Source organism: Diachasmimorpha longicaudata, chromosome 3 (genome assembly GCF_034640455.1).
Source record: "Diachasmimorpha longicaudata isolate KC_UGA_2023 chromosome 3, iyDiaLong2, whole genome shotgun sequence".
Taxonomy (NCBI): Eukaryota; Metazoa; Arthropoda; class Insecta; order Hymenoptera; family Braconidae; genus Diachasmimorpha; species Diachasmimorpha longicaudata.
This window is the reverse complement of record NC_087227.1, coordinates 5,657,333-5,683,967: the sequence shown is the minus strand read 5'-3', so window position 1 is coordinate 5,683,967 and position 26,635 is coordinate 5,657,333. Positions and strand designations below refer to the sequence as shown.

General features: G+C 37.1%; 1 protein-coding gene across 1 annotated transcript in view; it reads left to right on the top strand.

Annotated features, from left to right (window-relative positions):
• The first annotated feature begins 2,762 nt into the window (after positions 1 to 2,762).
• Positions 2,763 to 26,635, top strand: part of Glut4ef (Glucose transporter 4 enhancer factor) — a 47,366-nt gene continuing 23,493 nt past the window's right edge. Inside the window, exons 1-4 of the mRNA XM_064118050.1 lie at positions 2,763 to 4,385; positions 14,228 to 14,391; positions 24,451 to 24,698; positions 26,301 to 26,596. Of these exons, the coding sequence (XP_063974120.1) occupies positions 3,993 to 4,385; positions 14,228 to 14,391; positions 24,451 to 24,698; positions 26,301 to 26,596 (1,101 nt within the window). The 5' untranslated portion in view covers positions 2,763 to 3,992. The remainder of the gene's footprint in view (positions 4,386 to 14,227; positions 14,392 to 24,450; positions 24,699 to 26,300; positions 26,597 to 26,635) is intronic.

The window sequence follows — 26,635 nt, the reverse complement described above, 5'->3', positions numbered from 1 at the left end:
GAAACAAGGTGAAAAAAAAGTGATGCGGCTGCAGCAAATTTTTTAATCCAGTCAAAATCAATGGCGAAGGATTAAGCGATTAAATGTACGTTTGCCCTCAACAGAGTTTTCGCATAATATCTCTGAATCTAATAGAGATGCGGAAGTTTTCGTCATGACCTTCTTCGAAGATCTCATCGTAACCAACAAAAAAGGTCCTGACAACAATTTTGCTATCTGCCTTCGATCCCAAGATATTCACAGAAAACTGATCAGTAATCGCAGTTAATTGACTGTTTCACCGTTTTTTTACTGCAACAATTAGTCGTACGGGAAATGTAATTATTCGTCTATAAAAATGATGATTGTTAACGATAATAATAACAAATCAACGGGAACAATATCACCGCAATAATGAACCCTAGTCTGCACACCAAAAACCAGCTGACCGAACCAACTAAAAGAGGGCACGTCTCACCTGAGAATTCAAGGAATATCTTCGAATCGGTACGAGATACAAAAATTTTGATAATAACCTTTTTAAAAGATACTAACTCACTCTACAAAAAATGTTATAACAAAATTTCTTAATGTCCTTTACATCAAAAGATATTTATGAAAAACTGGTCAATTATCAAAATATCCTTTGGCTACTGAATCAATCAGTTGACGTGGAAAATAATCTCTTATCGATTTATAAAAACGGCGATTATTAGCGATAATAATGATAAATCAACGGGGATAATATCACCGCAAGTATTAACCACACCGTATAAACGAAAAGCCGGCTGAGCGAACCAAATAGAAGAGGACAGATTAAAGAGAAGGCTCGGTGCACTCAACTCTCCCAGAACCTCCAGAGTATTTGATTTCGTCACTGGCAGTTTCCAGCTGACACAGACTCTTGAGACCATAACGGATAATAAAAAAAAAATCCCATCTCCATCCCCACCGGTCTCCTATCTCCATCGAGTTCAATTCCATTAATTTTATTCTGAAAAGTCACCCATGATTATCATAAATAACTCGTGTACTACGCATTTGTACCGTAAACACCGGAGTACGTCTCGTTTTGATGGCATTTTAATGGGCCTAAATGGGATATTTGAGGCTTATTAAGCCTTCTTCCTACGGCTGCAATCATTACTCTATAATATTTCTCATTTCCTGAAAAATTGTGACTATCTCCTGACGATATATTCACGCAATATCGGCATAAAATCAACGCAAATGGGGCCTTGGTAATTCCGGCTTTAATCCTGTACCCGGCTTTGTTGCAACTTATGTTGTATGCAATTGCTCACCAAGATATTCCGCTCGTTTGATGTCGTCACCGACGCCCCTCAGCTGATGGCAAAATGGCCGCCATTCACTGACAGCTCAACGAGAATAGCTTCTTTCTCTGGCACACGCAAGGAGAAACCAAATAACCGCACCCGCATTTGTCAACTGCACAGCTGTTTTCTATAAAATCATTATTCATGTTTTTTTTCCTCAGGGATAACTTATCAACAATTTACCTGGTTTTTTTTATGTTGTACTACGGTAGTGAATTTCTAGGGACTCGGTGCGGTATCCGGGAGAGATAAAACCCAGAGTTGTTATATATTTTTCCATGAATTACGAACAGGTTGCTCAGTCGATACTTTAAATGCCCCATTGTCCGCTTACAATTGTTGAATATCTCCCCAGCTGATGGCAAAATGCTCTCCGAACATGTAAACAATCATTCCATCATCGACGAGCTATCGTCTCGGTCAGTCATCAGATGTTTTCTGGTGGGAATTTCGATTTTATGGAAGGCAGGATGCAAGAGGTTAATGTTCCAGCACTTGAACTCTTAATTATCCTTTGGAAAATATTTTTTCAGGGTCGTCAATCCACTCCCCCAAATGCACGAGAAAAACTGATAGCTGATGCTGAAAAAAAATTGGACAAAAAAATCCATTAAACTAATTGCAAAAAGGGTTAACTGTTGATACATCTACCATATCTTTCGACTCTCGATCATTCATACGTTCCAATAACCTCAAAGACCGTCACGATTTATTAATTCCAATAAAGAAATATACGAAACAATGGGGTTTATCCGCTGACTACTGCATTGTTTTGTTCCACAAAGACGAGAATGTCAGATAATTAGAGTGAATAAAGTTAATGAAAGACAGAGAAAGATCTAACCAGGGAGATGAGTACGACAAAAGAGATGCGTCATTTTCCAACGTTACAGTTAAACCTCGACGTTTGGATTTTTTATTTCACAGTCAAAATCATGGTGAGTACGCCGGCGTTGCGAAAAAACCACTGTCAGTGGTAGGGGGGGGAGGGGGTGAGATGACGGTAAGAAGGGAAAAAAAGGATAAAAGGAGATCGGACAAAGGGCGGGGTGGGGGGTCGGAGAGAGGAGGGGCGGAGGGAGGTAGGAGAATAATCGCCGGTGAGGGGGAGAGGGCAATGGTGAAACAGTACTAGAGTAAGATAGAGTGATCAAGGGTGTGAGGAGGGGGAAGGGTATAGTAGAAGGGGCTATAGAGGGTCTGGGGTTTGGCTATGATTTTTGCTTAGGGTCTCCTATATTCCCTACTATTTATCGTCCTCGAGAAATAGCCTCAACCAATGGGAGTAAGTAGGTCATATTAATCCACCAATGAAAATTCAGGGACGATGATCACGTGGCTTTGTTGTTATCTATCAGCTGTTTTACCCGGGCGGGTGCGCGGTGAGCGGCAAATAAACGCGGGCGAATGAACACAACCGGCCGGCAGGCAAGCGCCCAGTGAAAGCTCCACTTGGTTGTCGTGCGCGTCTCTCTCACCAGTTCCACCCGGTCTGCTCAGCTGTGCGTCACATGTCGGATTTTACAGCGAGTTTTTCCCCTCTTTACCCCCACCATCACCAACAAATTCACAACTATCGAGTTTACACTGTTTGTTCGTTAACAACGAGTTGTTTGTACACTTGTGATGAAGGATTATAATATGTTGTGGTGTAAGAGTGTCGAAAAATTGGTTTATTCAATATAATTTGACGTACACAAGAGCGATAAAAAGCGTTCGGCCATCAGCGGCATTGGGTATAACCCCGGAGGCATCGGCCATTACCACCACCACTACCACTATCCACAAAAGTGCGACGGTGGCGTCGTATTACAACACCAACTACTGTAGTGGTAAACGTGAGGAACGAGGGACCCGAAGGCACCACGCGCTCTATCCCCGGCGCATTCTTTTCGCGTTCTTTCGTGGGTGCTAAACACTTTGAGTGGAATTGGTGATTGTTTTAACGGAAATAATCGAACGTTTATCGATGGTAGATTGATGATTGTGGAGTTGTGGTTGTCGAGTAAAGGAGTGAGAATTATTATTTGTGGATTTAAGAAAGTGTTGAGTGATAAATAATACGGTATTAACGATATTTTGTCGGTTAAATCGAAGCTCTTCGAGCTGTTGAGAACAAACGGTCGAACGGTTTGTTCGGATATCATCTGTTGATACGTATTATGGTGAAGTGGGAGTTGGTGAATGATTTTAGAGGAAAATTGATTTTAACGAGGTGGATTGAGAATGCTAAGGGCGGCGTGACGAAGCCAGACATACCACGTTGCCGTAACGGTGAATATACATTCGTGCTGCCTAGCCGGCACCGTTGGCCACCACGCGTCTGTCTGACGCTTTCAAAAATATAAGGAATAAGTAAATCTTGGAGTAACATATCGAATTGATTTTCCAATATTTCGATGAAATTTCAGTGTGAAGAGGTTTGTGATTTTCAATCAGTGGTGTGTGAACAAATTTTAATGGGACGAAAACAGATAATGAGGAAAGTGTTAATGGACAAGTTTTCTAACAATTGGATGAAAAGTGCTGGTGTTTTATCAATGGTCAATCGGGTGATTGTTGAACTCGTGGAATAAATTAATTCCAAAACAAAAAAAATTATTTTTTTCAGTTAAAAAGTGCTGGGCGTTGGTTGTAATTGTGTTACCTGATAATTGACCACGATAATTGATAACAATGTCGACTGGCAAGCGTTTGGCAAAACGTAGTATTATTGGTACACGAGTTTGTGCACCGGGTATGGACGGTAAATATTACAGTGGAGTTATTCATGCGGTTAAGACACCGGCATCAGCAGCTAGTGACGCCGGTTTGAGTCTAACACCGTCTACACGTTATTCTGTTCGTTTTGATGCTGTACCAGGTGGTAGGCCACCGAGTCCAAGTACAGAGTATTGCGATCGTGATCTCATTGGGCCTGGTTTTGGTACTGTCAATGGTGTACGATTGATGCCGGGACAAAAAGTTTATCTCACGTACAGAGGCAGAGAAATTCAGGCTGAAGTGACACATCATAAAGAACATCAGGATGAAGTTGAAGTTAAAATTGCTGCTACTAATGGACAAGAGGTGAGACTTTTTGAGCCTTAATCAATTATTGGATTAGAGCAAATAGTCGGGTTAAATGGGGGATCGTTAATAATGAATTAGCATCGATGAGGCCGTAAATTGAGTTAAGTACTGGCGGATGCAACTCTCGAACGAACCAATGCTCGACACACGTATCATTTCCAACGGAAGTTTCCTCCCCTCCCCTCCTTCATCAGTATTTCCTAACACACCGTTCTACGATTTTATGCCCCCTGCGTTTGCAATGAGAATGAAGAAAATTAAGTTATTCATATCCAGGGATTTTTCCGTTAATGGATCAATCGAGATTGTTTCAGGATGTTCCTGGATTTTGGATGTTTCATTCAGTGAAAAGCTTTTGTAATTTTGCTTTTGCTTCGACAGTTGCAATTTTTTTTTTGTACGAAAAATAATTCGTACAGCGAATTTTATCCATAGTCGATCTCATGCATACAATATTTCTTTATAAATAATTAGTATTTTAAAAAATCTTTTTCTATGGAATGTAAATAGATTCTTGCCAATTGAAAATAAGTCGATTTAATAATCTAGTTGCTTCCAAAGTGGAAAAAATATTTGCATATCCTTGAGGGAGAACAGAACTCGGTTTCTATGAACATTTAAATTTTTTTCCCCAGCAATGATTATTTTTAATAATAATAATTCTATGCTAAAGACAATACAAGAAAGGTATTAGCTCGGTACCCTCATCATCCCCAACCTCGATATTAGTAAAATTCTCCCCTTCCATAAATCGAAGACGATCCAATGACAATACAAGGGGATAAGTTTAGTGAAAGGTGACGATTCCGCTGCCCTCCTGAGGTGCGTCCCTAGACGATATTACCCGAAGTGTGTACCTGCGAATTTCCGGGAAAATTTTTCAATGACTTACTCCAGGAATGCTGGGAATAATTGCAAATAGCTGGAATATTATTGCTGTCGCCTCCACCCCAGGTAGAAATATGAATGGGTAACGATGGGGACAGGGCCCACCCCGGCTAGACGAATATCTAAATAAAAATTGAAGCAATTATCCTTCACTGTAAAGGTACTAATACTCGTACATTGGAGATGTGGGGGAGTGACCGGAACATTCTCCAACGAAACATTAAAAATAGGAGATTAAATAATTCTTTGATGTTAACGCTTTACATAGCATGAATTAATAATATTAATACCATTGCGTATTTGTTAATATCGACAATCCAATGAAAACTTTGAAGAAATCAGTGGAACCTCATTCTGAACCATGAGAAACCTCATCATTCGACTTGTGGGACTCTAGTTGCACTATGTCACTGACGTTTGAGTGGTACAAGTTTGCAACTTCAACCGGCTCCTTTATTTACTTACATAACTATTCACAAGCGCATAAATTTCATCCCAAATCAACTTTTTTCGATCCCCAAGACATTCAGAGTTATTATAAATTCATTTTTCTTGCTATGGGTCGTGAAAACTACTTAAAATATGCATTTTACGAGCTGAAAATCCTGAATCGTACGAGTAATGTTACATCGGTGGTAAATTTTGATTTTTTAATCAAGTTATCGTGAGACAACCGATTAGAAAAAAAAATTACTGATACATTGAATTTTAATGAATTGAGATGAGCAGGAGTGAGGAATCTTTGTGTGGTTCAACTTAATTTCATGGATTAATTAGCGAATAATTGAGGCAATACTTTATTATCGGTTTTTGAAAGTGGCTCAGAAATATTTGTCCTTTGGAAAGATGAATTTTGGGATATTTGAAAAAATTGAAATGAGGTAATATTTAACTGGAAAAATCAAGAACTTGAATTTGAACTGAAGTACTTGGATCTTCTTAGGTCACGCAATTTCGTTAATTTTCGGTTTTAACTTGAATTTATGAATAAATAATTCAAACGAAAATGATAAACGAACAGAAGGAAAGGACTATGTAGGGAAATCAAGGGAGGAGAGAAAGATATAGGAAAGAGAACCCGGGCTCCGTCATCAGGTGGATTGCACATGCGCAACAAATAAATAGGCCACCTACTCGGTTGTGCCAGTATTATATGTACACATTTAGGAACGGGGCTAGGAAAAATAATATTTTCCATTTCAACGTGAGGGATGATGTGTCAGGCAGTAGAATAATTTGTAGTAAAATTATTGGGTATTAATTAATATTCATAAAAAAATGGATTTTTCGGGCGATTCTCTCCATGTTTTTCATAGGGAATTTTTATAATATTTTCTCGCCATTGACAACAATTCTAACTAGTTGAACTACACGGTTCAGGGGGTAGTAAAAAATAAAGTGCGGGCTTCTAACACGCAAGGCTCAGAGGCAAAAATCGAGGCCCCTAAACAACATTTTTCCATCTTATGAGAAAACAGTTTTACGATGTTCGTAAAAAATGAATTCTTGGTACGTCGGTCGATTTCGAATGCTGTAAATTCTTCGTAAAATATTCAATTCCAATAGATAAAAATTTCGTAAAATCATTTACTACAATACAAATAAATTTTTATTATTTAAGTGAATAACAATTTTGCCGTCATTAAAAATATATGGGAATTGAAAGGGTCGATAACTCATGATAGTGCAACACCTCATATCCAAGTACTTCACGTTTCTAGAAAACTACTTTTGTTTTTGTCCTATCAAACATTAGATCTTCCATTTGAGTTCTATTTCCCCCAGAATTTTCGAGTATCAGGTACTCTGGAATCATCCAACAAAAAACTTATGAAATGTTCAAAAACATGAATTTAAATACCCGAATATTTTACAAATCATTCAATTAATTCACCATAAAAATCCTCTCCCTCGAATCGTAGCAGTTTTATCACTAACAATAGCCGTTAATTTGATTAAAACTCATTTTGAAAGTCATAAATTAAAAAAAAACATTGACAAAGTTGAGTCAACGCCCTCCTACCATTCTCATCCCAATTGGGATCAAATCAGGCCCCCTCTCATTACTCACCTTACCGTTAAACATTTACCAAAAAAAATTCTCTCTCTGAACTAAATAAATGAACAAATGGAGAATGAGAACCGATACTTCGAGCTCAATTGAACGATGCTACGAAGAACCTAGATAACTGTTGCATTCGAAGCCCATGCGAAACACACTCACACACAAATACATCCATCCATACATACCGACACATACAGAACCCCGGCCGTGGCCAAAGATAGAGCCGGCCGGCCGGCATCCATTCGCAATGCCCTCCACAAGCGAATCAGAGCCTTCCAACTAACCTCAACTGACATCCCACAACTAGCCCAGTACGAGGACAATCCGGCCAGCGCAGCTTCTCATAGACGCTACCTCTACATACCTATTTATCATTTTTTTCCTCCAACACCGACCAACCGACCGACCGAATGTGCATATACATATTCGACCAATATATATGTATAGACGAGCATTAGCCAACTACGACATAAACAACCGAGCAGATAATGACGTCATTTAATACTCGCGTTGGAGAGTATCTCCTTTTTTTTTTTTTTAAACGCCCCACCACTTACGTTTTTCCGATGTTGAACAGTATCGCTGTGGATCTTTCCTCACACTCGACTACGCATTGGCCTTTGGCCTTCTATCAGTTTATACAGAAATGCGAGGGGGAGGGGGGGAGGGAACCTCGTGCGCACAAAATGTCCTATACTCGGCAAGAAACTTCCGGGGGAATGGAAGCTATTTACTTGATTTTGTAGTACTTTTTTTTTTTTTTGCGAAGCTTGTGCGTCTTTCATAGTTCATTATCATTGTCACTGTCCTCCAGACCCCACACACGTGTGTATCAATGTTATTCACTCTCTTCCACACGAATTTTTCAATTTTTTTTTTTCTCGTGTTGCCAATTACTTTGCTTTGTGGAGCGGACTGACGTCATTGAAAGCATGGAATTTGTTGTATCTTTCTGAGGTTTCTTCGCTTTGTTTTATTGTTTTATCCACACGTGGCGGACACAAGTGCACATATCACCTGCGTATCGGGGATTCGTGACCTTCAGAAATAACGGGCAAGTCGATGGCTTTGTGATAAGGTTCGTTATATTTTTTTGTATGACGTTCAATTTTTTTTTTGTTGACTATAATTTTTTGGAGTTATTGGCCGGGGATGAGATGGAATGTCGAGGAAAATGTTGAGTTTTGTAATTTTCCGATATTATTTTTTATGTTAAATGGCGAGGACATGGGAAAAATCACTGGTGAAATAGATTTTATTTATAACGAGTTATAAGGATTTTAAAAATTATTCTAAAAATCAAAATTATTATAACAATCGCCTTTGTCTTTGACCTCGATCGAAGACCCATTCGAAGACTTTTTAAAGCCATTATTCAATAAATTAAGAATATATTTTTCAGTAAGACACGACGACTGATTAAAAAAATGTAAAATTCAAGAATATAATGTACGAAGAAAGGAAATGACTATTCACATCGATTGATAGGAATCAACGTCCAACAATTTCAATGTTTACACTCAAAAGTAACAATTCATAAGTTCATGTGTTATGGTAGATATTTAGTGAATTTTAATGAGCAATTGTGTGATAGAAAAATAGTTGTTGACATTCAGCAATTTTCATTTCCGCGCACACTCGCGTATGCGCTCTGGATCGTGAATGATCACTTCCGGTTTGGTGTACGGTGGAGGACTACGATACCCGGAAGTGGAATTTACTTGTACTCGGCGTGTACTGTGCAATTGAACGATAAAGCAGTTTTTTTTTTAAGAATAAAAAATAGACACTGAGGTGATAAAGGGGACCAACACGTGTGAGGTATGATCGCGATGGTAATAGTCGGCCTTGTGGACACCAAGGCCTTGTAAGCCTGCACTTGCGATATGAAGAAAAAGATACTTATGAAAGGAAATTAGTATTATTTCAAGCGGATAATCTCGAGACTTTCAAAGCTGAAAGACTCAATCGCCATTTCTGTTATTTCCACTTGATTTTGCCGGGAAATATTCGTGAATTTTTAATAATAAAATGTCAGCCTTTTTTTAATGCGGAAGTAAATCGACGATTGAATTGTTTCGCTCATTTTTCGTTTTACTCGACTATCAATCCTGCTGGAATTATCGGAAAAGAGAAATAATAGGAAAATTAGAAACCAATTCGTTAAAATTATTTAAACAATATTTCAAACGAATTTGATTTGCAGGCGAAATTAAAACAAATACGTGTCTACATAAGCTCATAAAATTTAATCGAGTTTCATTATTTTATGCAGAAACGCGGAAGCGTATGGGTAGACTAATTGTTTTCATTCTTATAATGGTTGAGAATATATTTGACCTTCGAGTGGCCTTGCATTCGGTCGATTTTTTAATTTTCATTGTGGCTTAAGGAATTGTTTTTTAAGGCCTCATCGTATTTCATGATTTATATCTTGAGATTTCAAGTGAAATACTGTCACATTTGTCCCCAAAATTCTGGAATTTTTGAAGCTGTAATTGACTTGAACTTTGGCGTATGTTCCATCCAATCGGTGGAAAATCATGGAAAAGCTGCATTAACAATTGTGATCTTTCTTCCAAATACTTATTTCAATAGTCTCTAATGAGCCCAATTCACACCTTTTCCCAAAATATATTTTCTCGAATATTTATCATCTTTCCGACGGGAAAAACAAAATTAAATGATTCCCTGATTCGTCTTCATGGAACCTGAAAAGACTTGAGTCCCACTATCGCGCAACCTTCTCCCAATAGAATATCAAATGCTGAAGGCTCGCACAATAAACATTTAAACCTATCCACCGATAGAATTATTCAGTTGCATCAACCTTAGCTTCTTAACAATTACCTCGATTCGTTAATACTTAACAAATCATGGTACCAGTTGAGAAGTCACGTTTGATGTAACTGAACCGTTTCTCCTGTTCTATCACTGTAGGAAGCGGTTTTTTTATTCTATCAAAATGGTCACAACGATGCTCGACAGCTCAACCGGTATCACGAAGCTAAGTAACAATCACTAACAAACCTCTTGTATACGAGTACTCTCGAAATCAACAGTTGGATACAACGTAAAACGAGAGTGGATAGTGTAGCGTAACTTTTATTATTCCTTTCTCTCGGTTTCCTTCGCTTTCACGGGGTAGAATAATTATAATTCACTAGTTATCGTGCTGCAATGCGATTTTATAAATTAAAAAAGAAAAAACCAACGAGATTAACGGGCCTCAGTTGCCCCATTAAATCATCAACAATTACAGTTGTCTTGATAAAAAATTGATAATGTTGAGGTATAAAATATTTAATATCACAGGATCGAAGTAAAAATAAAATTGATATAGCAGTGTTTGTAATTAATAAAAAAATAACGAGTCGTTGGATTTTATGTGGTAATATGGAGGAGGAGATGGTTGATTTGAAAAAGGGGCCAGGCAATGAGTGTTATGTACGAATGTGTGTGCCAGACAGCTGGGAAGGCTAGGCAAGCGGAGTTTACGCAATCTAACATGCTGACTTTATGTGTGATATAACATATATACATACCGGGCACACATGTACGAGTATATGTTACAGCCTTAGTGACTAGTTGCACTCTCGATACAATGACTAGGCTGCCCTATTTATTTTTTATCCCCCTTCTACCCACTCATGGTCAGTCGAAGATTCTTGGTGAGAGTACTGAGTAAGATGAACCATCTGGCTCAGCTGAACATTGTCAGCTTAAGCTCAATTAATGACCCAATTTATATATTAATGTCTTTGTAATGCATGCTTGTTCTTCGTGGGCTTCCTGCATCGTTTTATCACTCGGGGTATTACTCAGTTTTGATTATTTATTTGGAATTGTGGAACTATTGTAGATAATTATCTCCTTCAATTTGGATTCACTGTTTTTAACATTTAATTTGTCAAGGACTCGATATAATTTTAGTTGAATTGATAATTTGATGGGGTTTGCTCGAGGGTGTTCTTCGCCCTTGGTTCATTCGGGGTGAGAAGTCTGCGACAAAGACAAGGCTCTTGTAGCTATGGGGTTGTCCACTTGTTGGACTGTTGGACGTGAACAACTCTGATTGTCTCTGATTGTTCGAGTTGGTGTTGAAAATATTTTCAATAGACGTAGGTCTTTTATTGTCTAGAAAAATTCATAATTTGTTTATTATCGATTGAACATAGTGTGTCATAATACAAAATCAAAATATACGGACAGAAATTTAATATAATTTTATAAATTTAGGCTAATTTTTGTGATAAAGCTAACTTTTGTCTTCTGGAGGTTTAATTTTTGCCTGAAATTTCTTTTCGGGGATTTTTATATTTGTCTGAACGATGGAGGCAACTTTTTTTATCAAGAGAAGATTATTCTCAAATCTGTCTCAATAGTTTCGACATTAAAATGTGGATCGATGACGCTGATAGAGCATTCGATGAATTCATTAAATTTTAATTAATTTGAGCAATTTCTTCAGGAGAATTACTTATGTGGGGAAAACGGAAGGCACGTTGAGTATTTCGAGGAATTTGTTGATGTTTATTGTTTCTTTAGTCTCGGACAAACTGAAATTAACATTTTTCCTCCATTCAGGAAAATAAAATAGTAACTTTTAAAGGAAATACTCAGCGACTGTTGATCTTTTCTTGGGTATTAAGGGTATTTAAAATTTTTAAATAATCTACGGTAGAAATTATCTTGATAAGTCTCTCTATTTTATGCTAAAAAAATTCCCGATGATTTTTAAATGTCCAGGTTTATTAGTGCAAGGCACGACTGCACTACGGAATACCTTGTACCCATGTAGTGACAAATTTGCATAATTAACCATGGCACGATAACGTATTGCATAAATTATGTAATGATCAGGTATTTGTGATCAGTTGATTAACAATTCAAAACCATGTACTCAGTATTATTTTGTTCAGGTATGCTCTTCTCTATTCGGTCATGCTTATTTTCATCGCTTATAAGCAATGACATTTCAACTTTCCATATTTGATGCTGAAATAATTCAATTGTACGAGTCGGTATTTTCACAGACAAAAGAGAGAATTTGTGATTTTTATTTTTTTTTTTTCACCGATGAAGAAAGTATCGGTACGATATTTGTGATTACTCATGTTCAGGTGTTAGAGGGACGGATATGGTATTACAAAAAAACCATTACTGCACGTATGTGACTGTTAGTTGAAACAAAGAGATCCTTGAGGTACACGTAGGGTATGAGAAGTTTATTTTATTGTCGATTTAACGGCATATCCTTAAATTCCTTGTTCCATTTTTGGTGAAGGAGGCCAATTGTTCCGGATTTGTTCAGGAATTTTAATGATTTTGGCTTTGTTTGGTGGATTTTTTAAATTACATTTCATAGAAATAATCACTACCGTGCGGTTTAATGAATTTACAAAAATCGAAAAATTTCATGTTTTACATGGTTTTGATGGGGGAATTGTAAAAGGTATTTTACGTATGTTCATTAGACACATATAGACGATTCATTGCCCCTGTAGACAATGAAACGGCAATGACAAATGAAAGGTCTACCATCGATCCTTGAACCAAGTATGAAGTTTCAATGTTGCTGTAACTTTGAAATTCTATTATTGCCGAATAGACAATGAATGAGGATTTGTTATTCTTCTCCACTGTACGGTAGAGTTACTTGTGGAATTAAGCAAATGTCTTTTTCCCCTGGCCTTTGGGAATAAACAATTCAATGGAATTTGTCGATATATTGGATATATGCATTTTTTTATTTTTAAATTAATTCATTGGATTCGCCAAATTTAATTTCCAATTGTTTAAGTCACGATCATTGCAACATTGTTCTAGGATTAGTTGAGTTGGGTAAAGGGAACGGGTTACGTTCAGAATTTATTTCATATTAAATGAGCTTTCATCGAAAATTATCGGTTTGCTAATCCACTTCTAAGAAAATTATCAAAATAGAGCTGATGGTAAAGTGTCAAATGACTTCGAACCCTGCATTCGGATTGTGTGAAGTCAGAATGGAGAGAATAATCAAAGAAAATTCAATTCATTGTGAGTTATTCAAGTGGTGAATGAAAATAAATGGAGTGATTGAAAGAGATTTTGTAAAGATTCAATAAATCACTGGATTGGATTAAAAATATATTATTAGGAAAGTCCTTGGGGAAACTCGTTGATAATTCATTAACAAAAAGTTTTCCTCGTGTTGCTGTTCATATTTCCAAGTATTTGGTTTCCTTTTTCATGGGACAATCACTGACTGCGATCAAGTGAAAGCAGAAAAATCAAAGTTTTGTGAAAGGGAGAGGATATTCGCCATGTGAAAGGTAGATGATCTGTATCTCGGCATGAAAATCGAACACTACTTGATTTCAGTGAGATTTTCAACACGGGATTCTGTAAAAATCTGTAAAATTGAAAGGTTGTGAAAAGTGATCTGGTCGTAGTGATGAGGAAAAATTCTTGACGAAGGATTTACCTCGATAAATAGATGAGTCTGAACCTTCGATATATTCACAAATTTGTTGGGAAGTTCAAACAGCGCAGGATGAATTATTATGCATTTGGTAGATAAGACCGCAGTTCCCATTACCTCAACATTAAATCCACATGTTCTATCTTGGTTCAACATACCGGGGAAATTTGAAAGTCGGTGAAAGTTTGCTGCTGCTACTGTGGCCTTCTTTTCACCATAAATACTGTCTCCTATACCACATGTTTTTCATTATTATCCTTTCAATTTCATTGACCATGCCCCCTTTGCTCCACTGGACACCTCCAATGCAATCAAAGATATCAACAAATCCGTCCAACCGAGACTGAAACCATAAGTTCGAGCTGGGAGAAGAAAATTTTTTGAAAAAAAAAACAAAATCATGAAATTGTTTTGATGTTTCAGGGTCCGGTGAGCCTGACAAAACGTATCGATGAGGTACGTCTGTTGGAGTCTCGCAAAAGTGCACGATTGGCTGATCAGAAAACCGATTTCGCGAGGATGGCTGATATGACTAGTGATCGTAAACGCGTTACGTCGCACTCCATCGATGTACCACATGTACCTGGGTAAGCCTTTCATTTCACTGATGTTTTTATTTTTTTGTCAGAGTGTTTAGTCTTAGAAAGGGGATTTCATTTAATCAGGAGAAGGGAAAATAACGATATTGTTTTGTGGGTGCGTCCTGTTTACGCAGCTCATGCTGGTAATCAGTAATGTTTTTCAATTATTCTGAAGGACTGTAAGTTGGACAATGAGTATGTAGTGAAGGACACCTTAATCCGTGATTTTGAAAGATTTTTTCGTCTACTTGGGAATTTTTTTTCGAAAGTCACTGGATATGGGAGGAATTTTATCAATTTTAGGCAAAAATTTATCATATGCTTCTTAGAAATTCTTATCAATAGACAGTTACACTGAAATTTCAAATGAATGTAAATTTCAGTTCATTTATTCCGTGAAAATGAATAGAAATCAGGAAAATTCAAGCAAAATTATTCTTGAAGTGGTATATTAAGTGACAGTTTGGCAGAGATTGCAAGGAATTGTATTATAAAAAATTCATTATTTTTGACAATATCAATAGAAAGAGTAAAGTGTCTGCTGACCTCCCCACCTGCTACTAAATAATTTTTTTAATTTGATATAAATCAAATACAATTTGGGTTGATTTACTCATTTTATTCAATGAGTCCGAAATTTATCATTTGACTCAGAATTTATTCTGAGCCAAATGATTTTATTGACATATCAAGTAAGTTCAGGATCTCCCATGTTTTTGCTGTCGAAAACTCATAAAATCTCCCCTGAAACTCAATAATTTTTATCCCCCAAAATCCAACTCATATCACTCCTTGATCCACCCCTACTCGCAATTTTTGGCCTTAGCAACACGAAATTACGCGCATCGCTATCGATTAGTTTCGAGATATCTCAGCACTGGATTCATAAAAATTTTTCACGAAGCTTTTTTTATCCTTCAATCACTCCCAGAGATAGTCCCTGAATAATTTAGTGGCAAGCTGGTCAAGCCAAGGTAAATCGACTCAACTTATCGTTTAACCCCTAATTGAAAGAAAAATTCTTTTCTGGGAACTATTTGACATTAACTTATAACAATTAAATGACTTTCATGAAGGCGCTTATGGCTTTCGATGATGATTTTGTCGTCTGAGAATGACATTCAACAATTTTGTATCAATATTACCCCACTCTCCCCTAAGACCTTTTGTTTTTTGTCTGTTTATCTGTCCCATCAACGTAATCTTCATCAAAATTGCGTTATCACTTTTGCCATATTTTCCCAAATTTAACGAACATTAAATCAACTTAACTTGAGTAATGAATCATCAGAATTTGTTTAAACTCACTGACTTCTCTAGTCTAAAATAAAATTGCTGAAAAGTGCATTTTGAAAAATGTAAAGAGAACGAAGAAGTAAAAGAAAAATGAAAAACCAGGACGACCACTCTCTCTCTCTCTCTCTCTCTCTCTCTCTCTCTCTCACTCTGAATTTAGAGGGGATCGTAGATACGTGATGGTAAACTCCACCGGGTTTGGAACGTCCCCTGGTTCTCGCGGGCTTTACACTGTTGCCAGGTAAACGGGTGGCAGCTAGGGAATAAGGCCGTCCAGGGGGGTGCGGTGGTGGGTCGAGCAGAGATGGCTACGTCTGGCCGCTTTTACAAACTTCACCCCTATTTTTTTTTTCTTCCTTCAAAACCGGCGATGGGTATTGGGGAAGAGGCTCTTTACCTCTCCTTGTCACACACCTGCTTCGTCTAAATACATTGAACTTTTGAAGTAGGGGAAGAATAAATTTAGGAGAGGCAGTAATTTCGTTTGGGTGAGCTGTATGACAATGGACTTGGGCCTGTGCTCTTTTGTCAGGAAATAATGCTGAAGGAGGGGCAAAAGAGTGGGAGAGGAGGAGGAGGGAATGGTTGATCTTCGCGGGGAAGTTGGGCCGGTTACCTGAGACAATTTTAGTGGACACCTGGGGATCATTGGGGAAACTTGACCTGGCTTAACCTCGGGGATGAAATAAAATAGTTAATGAATTTCAGGGTTGACGTTGGATAAACTCATGGAATTTGAAGGATTCGGAAATGAGGGAGGATACCTGTTACATCTTGGGGGGTTAAATGTTCATTTGGAGTTGGATAGAACACGTGGGGTGGTGGGGTGGCGGGGGGGGGCGATGGGGTGAATGTAATAATTTTATTTTGGTAGTTTTTTCTCAATTAAAAATTTTTCTATTTTTTAAGGGGCATTTTTTAAGGGACTATTTGTGTATTCCTTGACAATGATATCCTTTAAAGTTTGTGGGTGTGAAATAAAATTTCAACGTTGAGGTGGTGGAAAAAATGTTCTAAACATTAACCGTTTTAACGCTATGATTTTCCCGTTATAAAATTCGTCCACATATTTTAAAATGATGATAAGGTCAAAATTAATATTGAATTAATATTCACTTACCCTAGAATTTCTAATGAGCTGGAAAAATCGATAGTTCTTAATTCGACAATAAAGTTAATGTGCAATTACTTCTAGAGGTGGTCAGATTGTACATTTGAGTGTTGGAAAAATTACGGTTTTTAGCATTGTCAGTAGCTTGATTCATAGAATTAAGTACTTTTCCGCCTGTTATTTGAACAGGGAAGCGGTAAAACAGCTTGAAAACACGCTCGTTCTAAGTTTAATGATTTTTCCAATTCTAAAATTAATCTAGGCGCTTCAAACTGACCATGAACTCAACATTATTGTATAATTATCATTCAATTATTGTTGGATATCTTATCAGTTCGAAAATTCAATATTTCTTCATTTGAGATCTTATCATTAATTTTCAATTAATGGTCAATTATTCTTTAATTTTATTAGCTTAACAACTCGACATTTGATGAAATTAGATTTTTGAGACTCAATTTTGAGGATCTTTCTTCGGAATTTGAGCATTCCCAGATTCTTTCATCTAAATTACATTTGGGGGAGAATATTATTATTTTAAAAGTTCATTGTTTATGACAAAACAATCATAGTTATTCAAACTTTCACAAACTCTTCACTTCTATGTCTATTGGGGAAAATATGTTCAAATTAAGAAGTTTTTTTGATAACTAATATAATACTCTTAATTTCCCCGAACTTTCATCAATTTTCAACGAAACGATATCAATATCTTTGTACCCCAAAGAGCGTCAATCTCGGGGAGGCAATTTTAGTTGAAATATAATAACAACTTCCACTACGAAATTTCGAAAAAACTATTCTTCTTTGCTTTCTCAAATCTGCCCAACCCCTAGCAAACATTTTCATAAACCCACACCTATATGGCTTCAAATCTCCACAAATATTTACCATCATTATGATTTTCATCCTTCAAAAAATCAATTGACAACTCCAACAATAGTGAGAACATCCACTTAAACGGTTTCATCAATTTGAGAATTTTCAATTTACTCAATTGAAATAATGTTAATGCAAATATCTCGGAAAACTTCCTCAGAATTAAGTGAAAATATAAATATGTGACAGTGTGAGAATAGTTTTGCAACATTGTCTCAGCAGAGTAACAAGAGGCAAGCTCTTCGATTGGATTGAAGGCGTTTGTGTAGACAAGAGCTGAAAGTACAACATGCCGGCCGGCTTTGTGAAATTGGGTCGATCAATAGCGTCAAGCTATATGGGTCAGGTGCAGTACGACCACGAAGTTGGATAGATGTCTATATATATTCATCCAGCGTCGCCTCCGCAACCCTCGTGGAATGCCTGGCACCGCCCCACACCCACGACCTCATATAAAACTCCATATAAATTTTTTTTTTTCTCTCTCTCTCTCTCTTTCAGTCATTCTCATTACAGAGAAGGGCTTGCGAGAACTTATACAACGAATAACGAATAATACATAATAAATACGGGGATTTTATTCGTATGTAACGGGGAAAATGTGTAAATGTGTAAATGTGTAAATGTGCAATTGGCATATTCTACGTATGTATTTCGCAATGTAATGTTGCACATACGTGTATATATACACTGCACGCGTCATGATTGCGAACAAACAACGGGGCTAAGGCCGCGTTCCGGGTTCTCGCGCGGGCGCTGAAAGTGTACGACCCAAATTCTACGAGTTGGAGATTTCCAAATTCTTGGGGAATTCTTGTACTGAATTTCAGGAATTTTCATGCCGGAGGTTTTGTACGAAAGTTGATGCATTCAGAATTTTCAAGGAGGAGTGAACACGGAAAAATTGATATTTCTTACAAATATTCTTTTAGTTGAGAGCTTAATTTATTTTGAGTCACAGAGAATCTTAATTAGGTTTCAAGTTTGACAATCTTATTGTTCTTAAGGATTACTGGGTTGGGGGGATTTTAAAGTAAAGCCGCTTATGTTTTTTAATTTGTTATAAATTTGTGATCATCTTGAGGGAAGAAGTTTTTATAAATTTTTGTGGTGTTTAGAATTGTTGAAGGAATTCACGAATTTATAGCTGACATGATCATGTTATAATTAACTTACATCAAATCTGATCGGGTTTGCTGAGTAATTAAATGACTGTTTGGTGAAAATAGTTTTTTCTGAATGAATGCTCGGAGTTTTGGGGAATGTGAAGTCTGAAATAATTTTGCGAGTTGACTTACAACTTTTTTTGAAAGAGAAAACCAAAAAATGGGTTTATTTACAACCGGTTATCGCTATCTGGAACATGTTCCTGGTTTTCATAAATCTACCAGTAATTTTATACTCTCGTCATCAGTGTTTTTTTAACACTGATATTTGATAATGGATTTTTAAAAGTTGGCGGTGATGTCCTTGAGAGTTAGTGATAATTTCACTGAAAATTGATGACAAATGTGCGGAATTTCAGAATATTGCATTGTTAAATGAAATCTCAATTTATAGTATTCGCCAAAAATTGTGTCTTCTCCCTCTCATTCTCAAGACAAATAACATAATTTTAAATTTTACAAATATTACCCAAAATTTCAAAAAATTATCTCTCTCTGCAAAGGATAAAACATCAGTGACCTCATTCCCTCAGAAGCCATCAACCAAACAATTGAATCTCCTCAAAATCCATCAAACTCCATAATGCCCCTAATTTCATCTCAATTTACACTCTTATTCCACCGCCCCCTAAACCAATGCACTCATTCGAAAAAAATCAAGATAAGCATTATGTGTGCCATAAGATAAGATTGAAACGATTTTTCTGTTTAATTTCATTCAAATATCCGTTCTAAGTCACCATTGATAGTACATCGATAATTCTGTTTGAATTACATTTCCGAAAAAAACCGTTAATCAATTTCCGGCCGCAAATGTCAATTTCTCATTCCATTTTTTTACACATCCGAATAAATATTCCACAACAATAAATGATGATGCGAAAGCTATGGAAAACTATGATTTACCTCTGGTTAACCATAATTCAACCTAAACAATTCATGATAAATGATGTATGACTAAAGTGTCCATCAAACCTAGTCCTTGATGAATATAAAAGTCCGTCTGAATACGTGCGTTAATGTTCACATAGTGAAACCGACCTAGCCCAATCCGGACATTGCCAAACTCGGCAATATCCTTGAAAGTATGGGGCGTAACGGGTATACACATGAACGACAGAAGAATATCTCTCTCACTCTCTTTGCCATCGTGAGATGTATGGTATGTACATATACGCATTGTAACCAGGTAGATAAAAGCAAGGTGGGGCGGGGGAGGGGTCGGTTCGGGGGGGGGGGTGAGAGGGGAAGAAGTGGCCCGAATGCTACGACCTAGACACGCTCTGTACTAGCCTTGCCATCGTCATCACGAGAAAAAGTGGGTATATAGGTGCAGGTGGTTAACTCTTTTTTTTTTATTTTTTTTTTTATTCTCTCTCATTTAACTCAGATTTTTCTTACCTTAACGGCTGTTTTTTTTTATTTCTCGACAGTGGTTTTTGCATTTCTTTTTCAATTCTATCTGTTGAGTGACTGGGCTCCTACGCGTGGATTGGTTCTGTGGGGGTGATGGGGCCGGGAGGAGTGACAAATTATGGGGTCGCCACGGTGCCAGGCTGGGCCAACGGATCGAGGTCGATCGATGCAGCTCAACGTTATATCACTACACCCCTCTCTTGGTTGGATATAGAATAGTACACTTGGGTTACCGTTGTACGAAAATAGGTCACCGTACTATATTTGGATTCTTTCCAGATTGTTTAACCGTGGAATAATTATTTATATTTTTTACAATCTCGTCCTTGTGATAAGCAGCTGTGAACGATTTCCTTTGTTGAGGTTTTCAATGAATATTTAAGGGGGAGGGGCGAGGGGGGGAGGAGGAGGTTCTTTTGGATTGGTTAATTATGGATTTTTCTTGAAATAAACTTAAAGGCTGATCAGGGGCTTTTGAATGTGAGAGAGGTAATTTTAGATTCGGAAATTTGGGGTTGGATTCCCAAATTTAGAAATGGGTTTGTGGGAATTTGTGATACTAGGCGGAAAATTAATTGCAATTATTTATGGGTGTTGTTAGGGTTCGTTGTAAGGAGCTTTTGAAATGTTTTTTTAAAAAATGTCACGAAATATTCGCGTGTTAATAAAAAGTAAATACAAATTTCATGGGCGAGTATTTAAGTGGTGGCTTTATGAATGAAGACTTGACATTTGTGTAATAACTATTTGGACATTTATTTTCCGGTTCAAACATTATTTTATGACTGCATCATTTACTGAATAATTTACGATCACTTTTGTGTCGATTAACTATTCGTTTTGACTATTTCATAAAATAACTTTTCAAAGTGTCGTTAAATATTTTGTTCCCGAAATTTTATTTTATTCTTGTTGTCATGGGCCTCTAATTGCTTTAAAAATGATCCAAATTTTTATCTTGAATGCCTATTTTGTAAATAGTTATGTAAATAAAAGAATGAAAAATTTGATGGACGAAAATGAAAAGAAAACATTGAAGTTGATACTTCATGGATGAAGGGGTTGGGGTTTAGCTCGACTCTCGAGGTCCAGGGGTTGGCCTCAGTGGGTGGGTGGGTTGGCGTCGACACCCGGAGCGGGAAGCCAGAAACTAGGACAATGGGTCGAGTGCAAGTGTTGTCATAGCATACATAGTCGTATAGATACTGCAACGCCGGGTAAGCTGCCCGCCTCACAACTGGCACGTGCACTGACACACGTGCAATTTCAACTACGTCGTGGCACGTGGCATTGTGTACGTGTGAGCCATCTTCAACTATCGAAGCTTGTGCGTTACTTTTTTTTTTTACGAGTGCTTGTATTTTTTTTATGTCTTGCATATTCCTGCATATTGGAGGTCTAGAATGTCGTCTGAATATTGCCGGCATTTGGTGATATGTGGAGTATTTTTTGGTGCAATTTATTGTGCGGTGATGGAATATAAAGATCAGGGGAATTTGAAAGAATCAAAATCGCGATAGATTTTCAACTTTTTTTTTTATATTAATTAATTACCTGAATTTATTAAGCAAAAAATTATTGGAAGTGAGTTATATTTTTAATGTGAAAAATAATTTTAATTTTTAATTTTCTTTTTGACGTAGTTCAGTATATGATTTTCAATGATTTATCAATTAAATTGATTTCTCTGATTTCTTCTGACATTTTCTGACATTTGTCTTGTTATTTACCCAGGAAAACTTGAGGAAAATCCTCAAGTTCTCGATGAAATAGAGGAGTTAAATTGTTTTTCAAATTTCCAAAAATTCCCCAAAGTCCGTCTGCCATACCCGGAGAACAATGTGAAGAGAATTCCTAAAATCGTCAGCATACACTTGCCCCAGAATTTGCCTCAAGGACTTCTGAATTCAATCCCATGAAATCAATCACCGAGCATTTTGCCTGTCGGATGCAGGTTCTGGGGCACATGATGTGCAGTACACGAGGATAGGTCATGAAATTGGGGCATAGTTGAATGTGTATACACCTAGACGACTGGCCAGGTTATCCAGGGGTCGAGCAACGGGCAAAATTGGAGCGCTCGATCCAGGTCGTCCCAGTCTCCCATTTCTATGTCCTGATTTTCTGGGTCTCGACATCCCCAACAGTGTCCTACCGTGTTTCAACTGGGTCAATGCTCCACTTCATTCCCCGATGCACTTTATCCTGATGTTCGGATGTATCTGGGATGTTGTTAATTGCATTAATGAGTTAGCCGAAAATCGAAATCATCACGTAGGCATGTGGCGAGCTGCGAATATAAATAAATCATTTCAATTGCCGAGTTAATTATTAGTTAATGTTGGTAATCAATTTCTCGAGGGGTCGTGCCAACCGTAAGTAAGGTAAAATTGCCTTTCGAGATTTTATCCCCAAATCACGGTTTTTTTCGGGGACTAATGCGATATAGAATTAGAAAAAATTGGCTTCAAGGGATTTGAACCTTCGCTGGATTGTGATTTCATTCAGGGACAATTATTTTTATTTAGAAAATGAGGGATTCACGGAAATTTGCTATTGTATGCAGAGCTGTGAGAAAAATCAGCTGAAAATTACTTGGAAAATCTTGCTGTGTAATTATATCAATCAACATAATATGATATAAAATATAATATAATGACATAAATAATAAAATATGAAATAATATAAAAAAATGTCTGTTTGGAGGATATTTTCAGAATCCATTTGATAAAAACACAGTTCGCCATCTGAAAATGATCCTGGATAAAATTAAAACGAATTAGTCCATTTAGTTCGTTCATCAATTAATCGTTCAAACGCTGGAACAACATTGAGAAATAAATCCGGAAACCGTGACCTTTAAAAAACTCGAAGTACGAAAGAGCGTACCAATATGCATTGAAATTCGAACGTTTCGAAGTTTGACATTCTCTGGTCTCATGACTTCATGTTGATTGAGTGATTATTTAGTTGACGTCAAGGATTTCTGTTTTACTCTGCAGGAAGCACAAGGCATTCCACGTCACATTGTGATTAATTTATGTTCTGATAACCTGTTTTGAAAGTGAAGGGCATCTCATCATTATTTTGGAAATCAACTGATTAGAAATTGTAATTTAAACTTTCTCCGATTTCCCTTGATTTTTTATTCTGAAGCAGCACTTCATTCGATGATGTGGATTCATATAATCAATTGAATTCGATAATTGCAATGCCCTATTTTTGAAATTCCCGCAAGTTCCCATTGAAGCTCATTCTTTGGTCTCATTACCACACATTAATGATTAATAATTAATAATTCGACATCAGTTCGTTCCATAAATTTCCAACATTTTTAACAACAAAAGCACCGGGAAATTTTCGATTAACTACTCAAATACTTGATTATTACAAATGACACATTGAAATTCGCAACGTAGTTGTCAACTTTCCTGAACCTCAATGAGTTATGGAGAACTGCATAATTAAAACTATTTTTCATTTCCACTTCACCGAGATAATGACGCATCAACGCTTGCTCAGTCAACATGTTTTTATTTCTAGGAGAACAAATAATTTCATACAGATAGCACGTGACTTTAGTAGGACATTTTTTTTTTTCTTATCCAAACGAGAAAGATTGATAATGAATCATGAATTTTGCGCTCTTTGTCGAGGTTCTACGTGCTTGAGTACCAAGATAGGGTATATAAAATGACCGACCCAGTTCTATTTTACCAGCAGTACGGTATATCCGCCCCCGAAAAGCCCATGGATGACCTCATTTCTGGTTAACATCTGAAAACTGCGCTTGCGTGGTCACTCTCTCCCCTGGGAATTCCAACGGGCAACGAGTGAATGCCGGTAACGACAGTAACATGCATTTCACCGACCTATTTCCTGAGGCTTCAGATCCCTGTGTCCGCAAGTTTCCTCGGTAACAAAATATGGGGCAGCAGGACAAAAGAAAATTTCATTACCAATTTCTTACAATTAATATGAGGAAAAATAAATGAAAATGTTGAAACAATCTAACGGTATTTTCCCTATGCTCACCGTATAATTTTCATTGTTCATGTTTTACTGGGGGGGGGGAAAAACACTGACGTTCGACAAACGGAAAACGGCAATTTTCCATTTTCCGAGAATCATTAATCAGATAATTGTTTTCGCTGTTTTTTACATTATTTTTTATTTTGGTTCTTTTATTGATTCTAGATCGAGGAAGAGGCGACCAAGCTCGAGCAACGATTCTGAACGCTCTGACAACGGTGGATGGACTGAGAATAATAATAGTAACAGTACTAGCAACAATAATATGAGGCAGGATCATGGGTGTGTCCGTGATGATGATCGTGATGGTTGCATGGATGATTGCACAGCAGCTGTTGCACTACTCTCACTGCTCAATTCATCTGTCAGTCCCAATAATCTACCATCACCGATTCCCTGCGAGCCTAGTTATGGTACGTAAGGGTCAAGTTATTTTTACAGGAGGGAAAATTAAGGGTCACTAAAGGGTACAAATGGCTTCCAAATTGTTCTCGTTCCAGTGAGTTCGACGAAAAATATTATTTTTACGTTGTACTCAAAACTCTTAGAGGATATCATGAAAAATTCTGATAAAGATCATTATTTTTGAGGATAATGGAGTACTGAAGTGTTGCAACAACTTAAGGGCTAATGGGAGTTCAAATTTTTTAGCATATTTCCTGTTGAAAGTTGTCGTTATTTTTACTAAGCAACGCTCGTTAACATCCAGCAGATGATGATGAAGACCAATGTCCTTTGGATGTGGAAAATATTCGTAGATTTTCCATTTCCTTATCTAAGGGAGATAATTAAATCTTTTTAATGGCTTTTTTGGTGTACAAATCAAATACTGATGAGAATTTTTAGTAGATTCTGAGATATGCATTGAAAACTTGGTCCGAGTCGAAGTCGAGTGAAGTAGTTTGACAGTCGTCCTATTAATATTCATTTGAGCATTTTCTGGAATTTTCGGAAATTTGAAAACCGAATGACGAGAAATTGGGTGGTTCTAACGTGGGAATGATCTTATCACTTAATAATTCAGCGGAAAAGTTATTCGCTTCAGCAGACAAGGAGTTCTTTAAGAATGTCATGGAAAATCCTGATAACGGTACATGTCATCACTAGTTTCTGGGCCTTCTAACAAGACTACATCGATATCTTAATAGGAGTCAGGCGTTTTTACATATCAAAATCCTAGCACTTGCACTGATCTGGTATTAAAGTACCGATTTTCATTTGAGCTCTCAAAATGATAAATTAAACCTAAGATCGCTGAAATTTTCGGAATGATGAGAATTAATGCCCAATTGAGTGTCATTTTCAGGTGATGAACTCGCGGTTATTTTTTATAGATTTATTAAAATAGAAAGTCTTTGAAAAAACAATGAAACAATCTGGTAATGGTAACTTTCAGTAGTGAAACAGTAAAAAATTCAATCGCTTTTGGCTTATGCTCAAGTTTCATTGAACATCCTGAAATTTAAGGGAGTTGCAATTGTTGTTAACTTGTGCTTTACACCAACCACTTGAAGCTACAAAAAATGTCATTACGAACAATTAAGAATCCCCATTAAATTCAGAGATGATCTACTAATTTTGATCACTTCGTGTTGTTTTCAGTATTGAATTAATAATATATTTTCTAACGTTCTACAGTTTATTGGATTAATATTATAATCACGTTCGTCGGGAAATCCTTTGTATTTCGTATGATGTAAACCTTTTCGTACGTCATGAAATTCTTATCGCTCGAAAACCGTTTATAATGCATTGAAAAAAAAAATAGTTTCCAAGCACTTGCGCCATCGAAACTTGTTATATACCACTGGTCGCCATTTTCAAAGACTTTCGCTTCTACATGGGCGCAACCAACTGTTGGAATATCTCACCCGATCAATTTTCCGTTCCTTTTGCTGGCGAAGAGAAATTGACTCTGATAAAAAAAAACAATATCGTATCTGATTAATTTTAATTTCCGTTATTAGGGAATTCAAAGACATCAGGGAATAAAATTGTTGTTATAATTTTATCAGGCAATGGAGGTACCTCCAACAGTAGCAGCAGTAGCAGTGGAGGCTCATGGCGAAGTACCACCCCATCACCGGGACTGTTGAGTGAAGAGGGTGCATCACCATCAGAGGTGTCAGCATGGCCATCATCTGGTAATAATTTTACTGGAAGAAATCATGCACATCAGGGCCGTCATGAGAGACGTTCACCGACAAGCATTCCGTCGGGTTCGTCTTATGGTAGCACACCTGGATCTACCGGTACATTGGATGAAACAATGTGGTTCCCTGATGATGACGATATGCACCCCAAGAAGAAGGTTTGTTGTAAAGATATGAATATTTTTAAATTGTTGTTT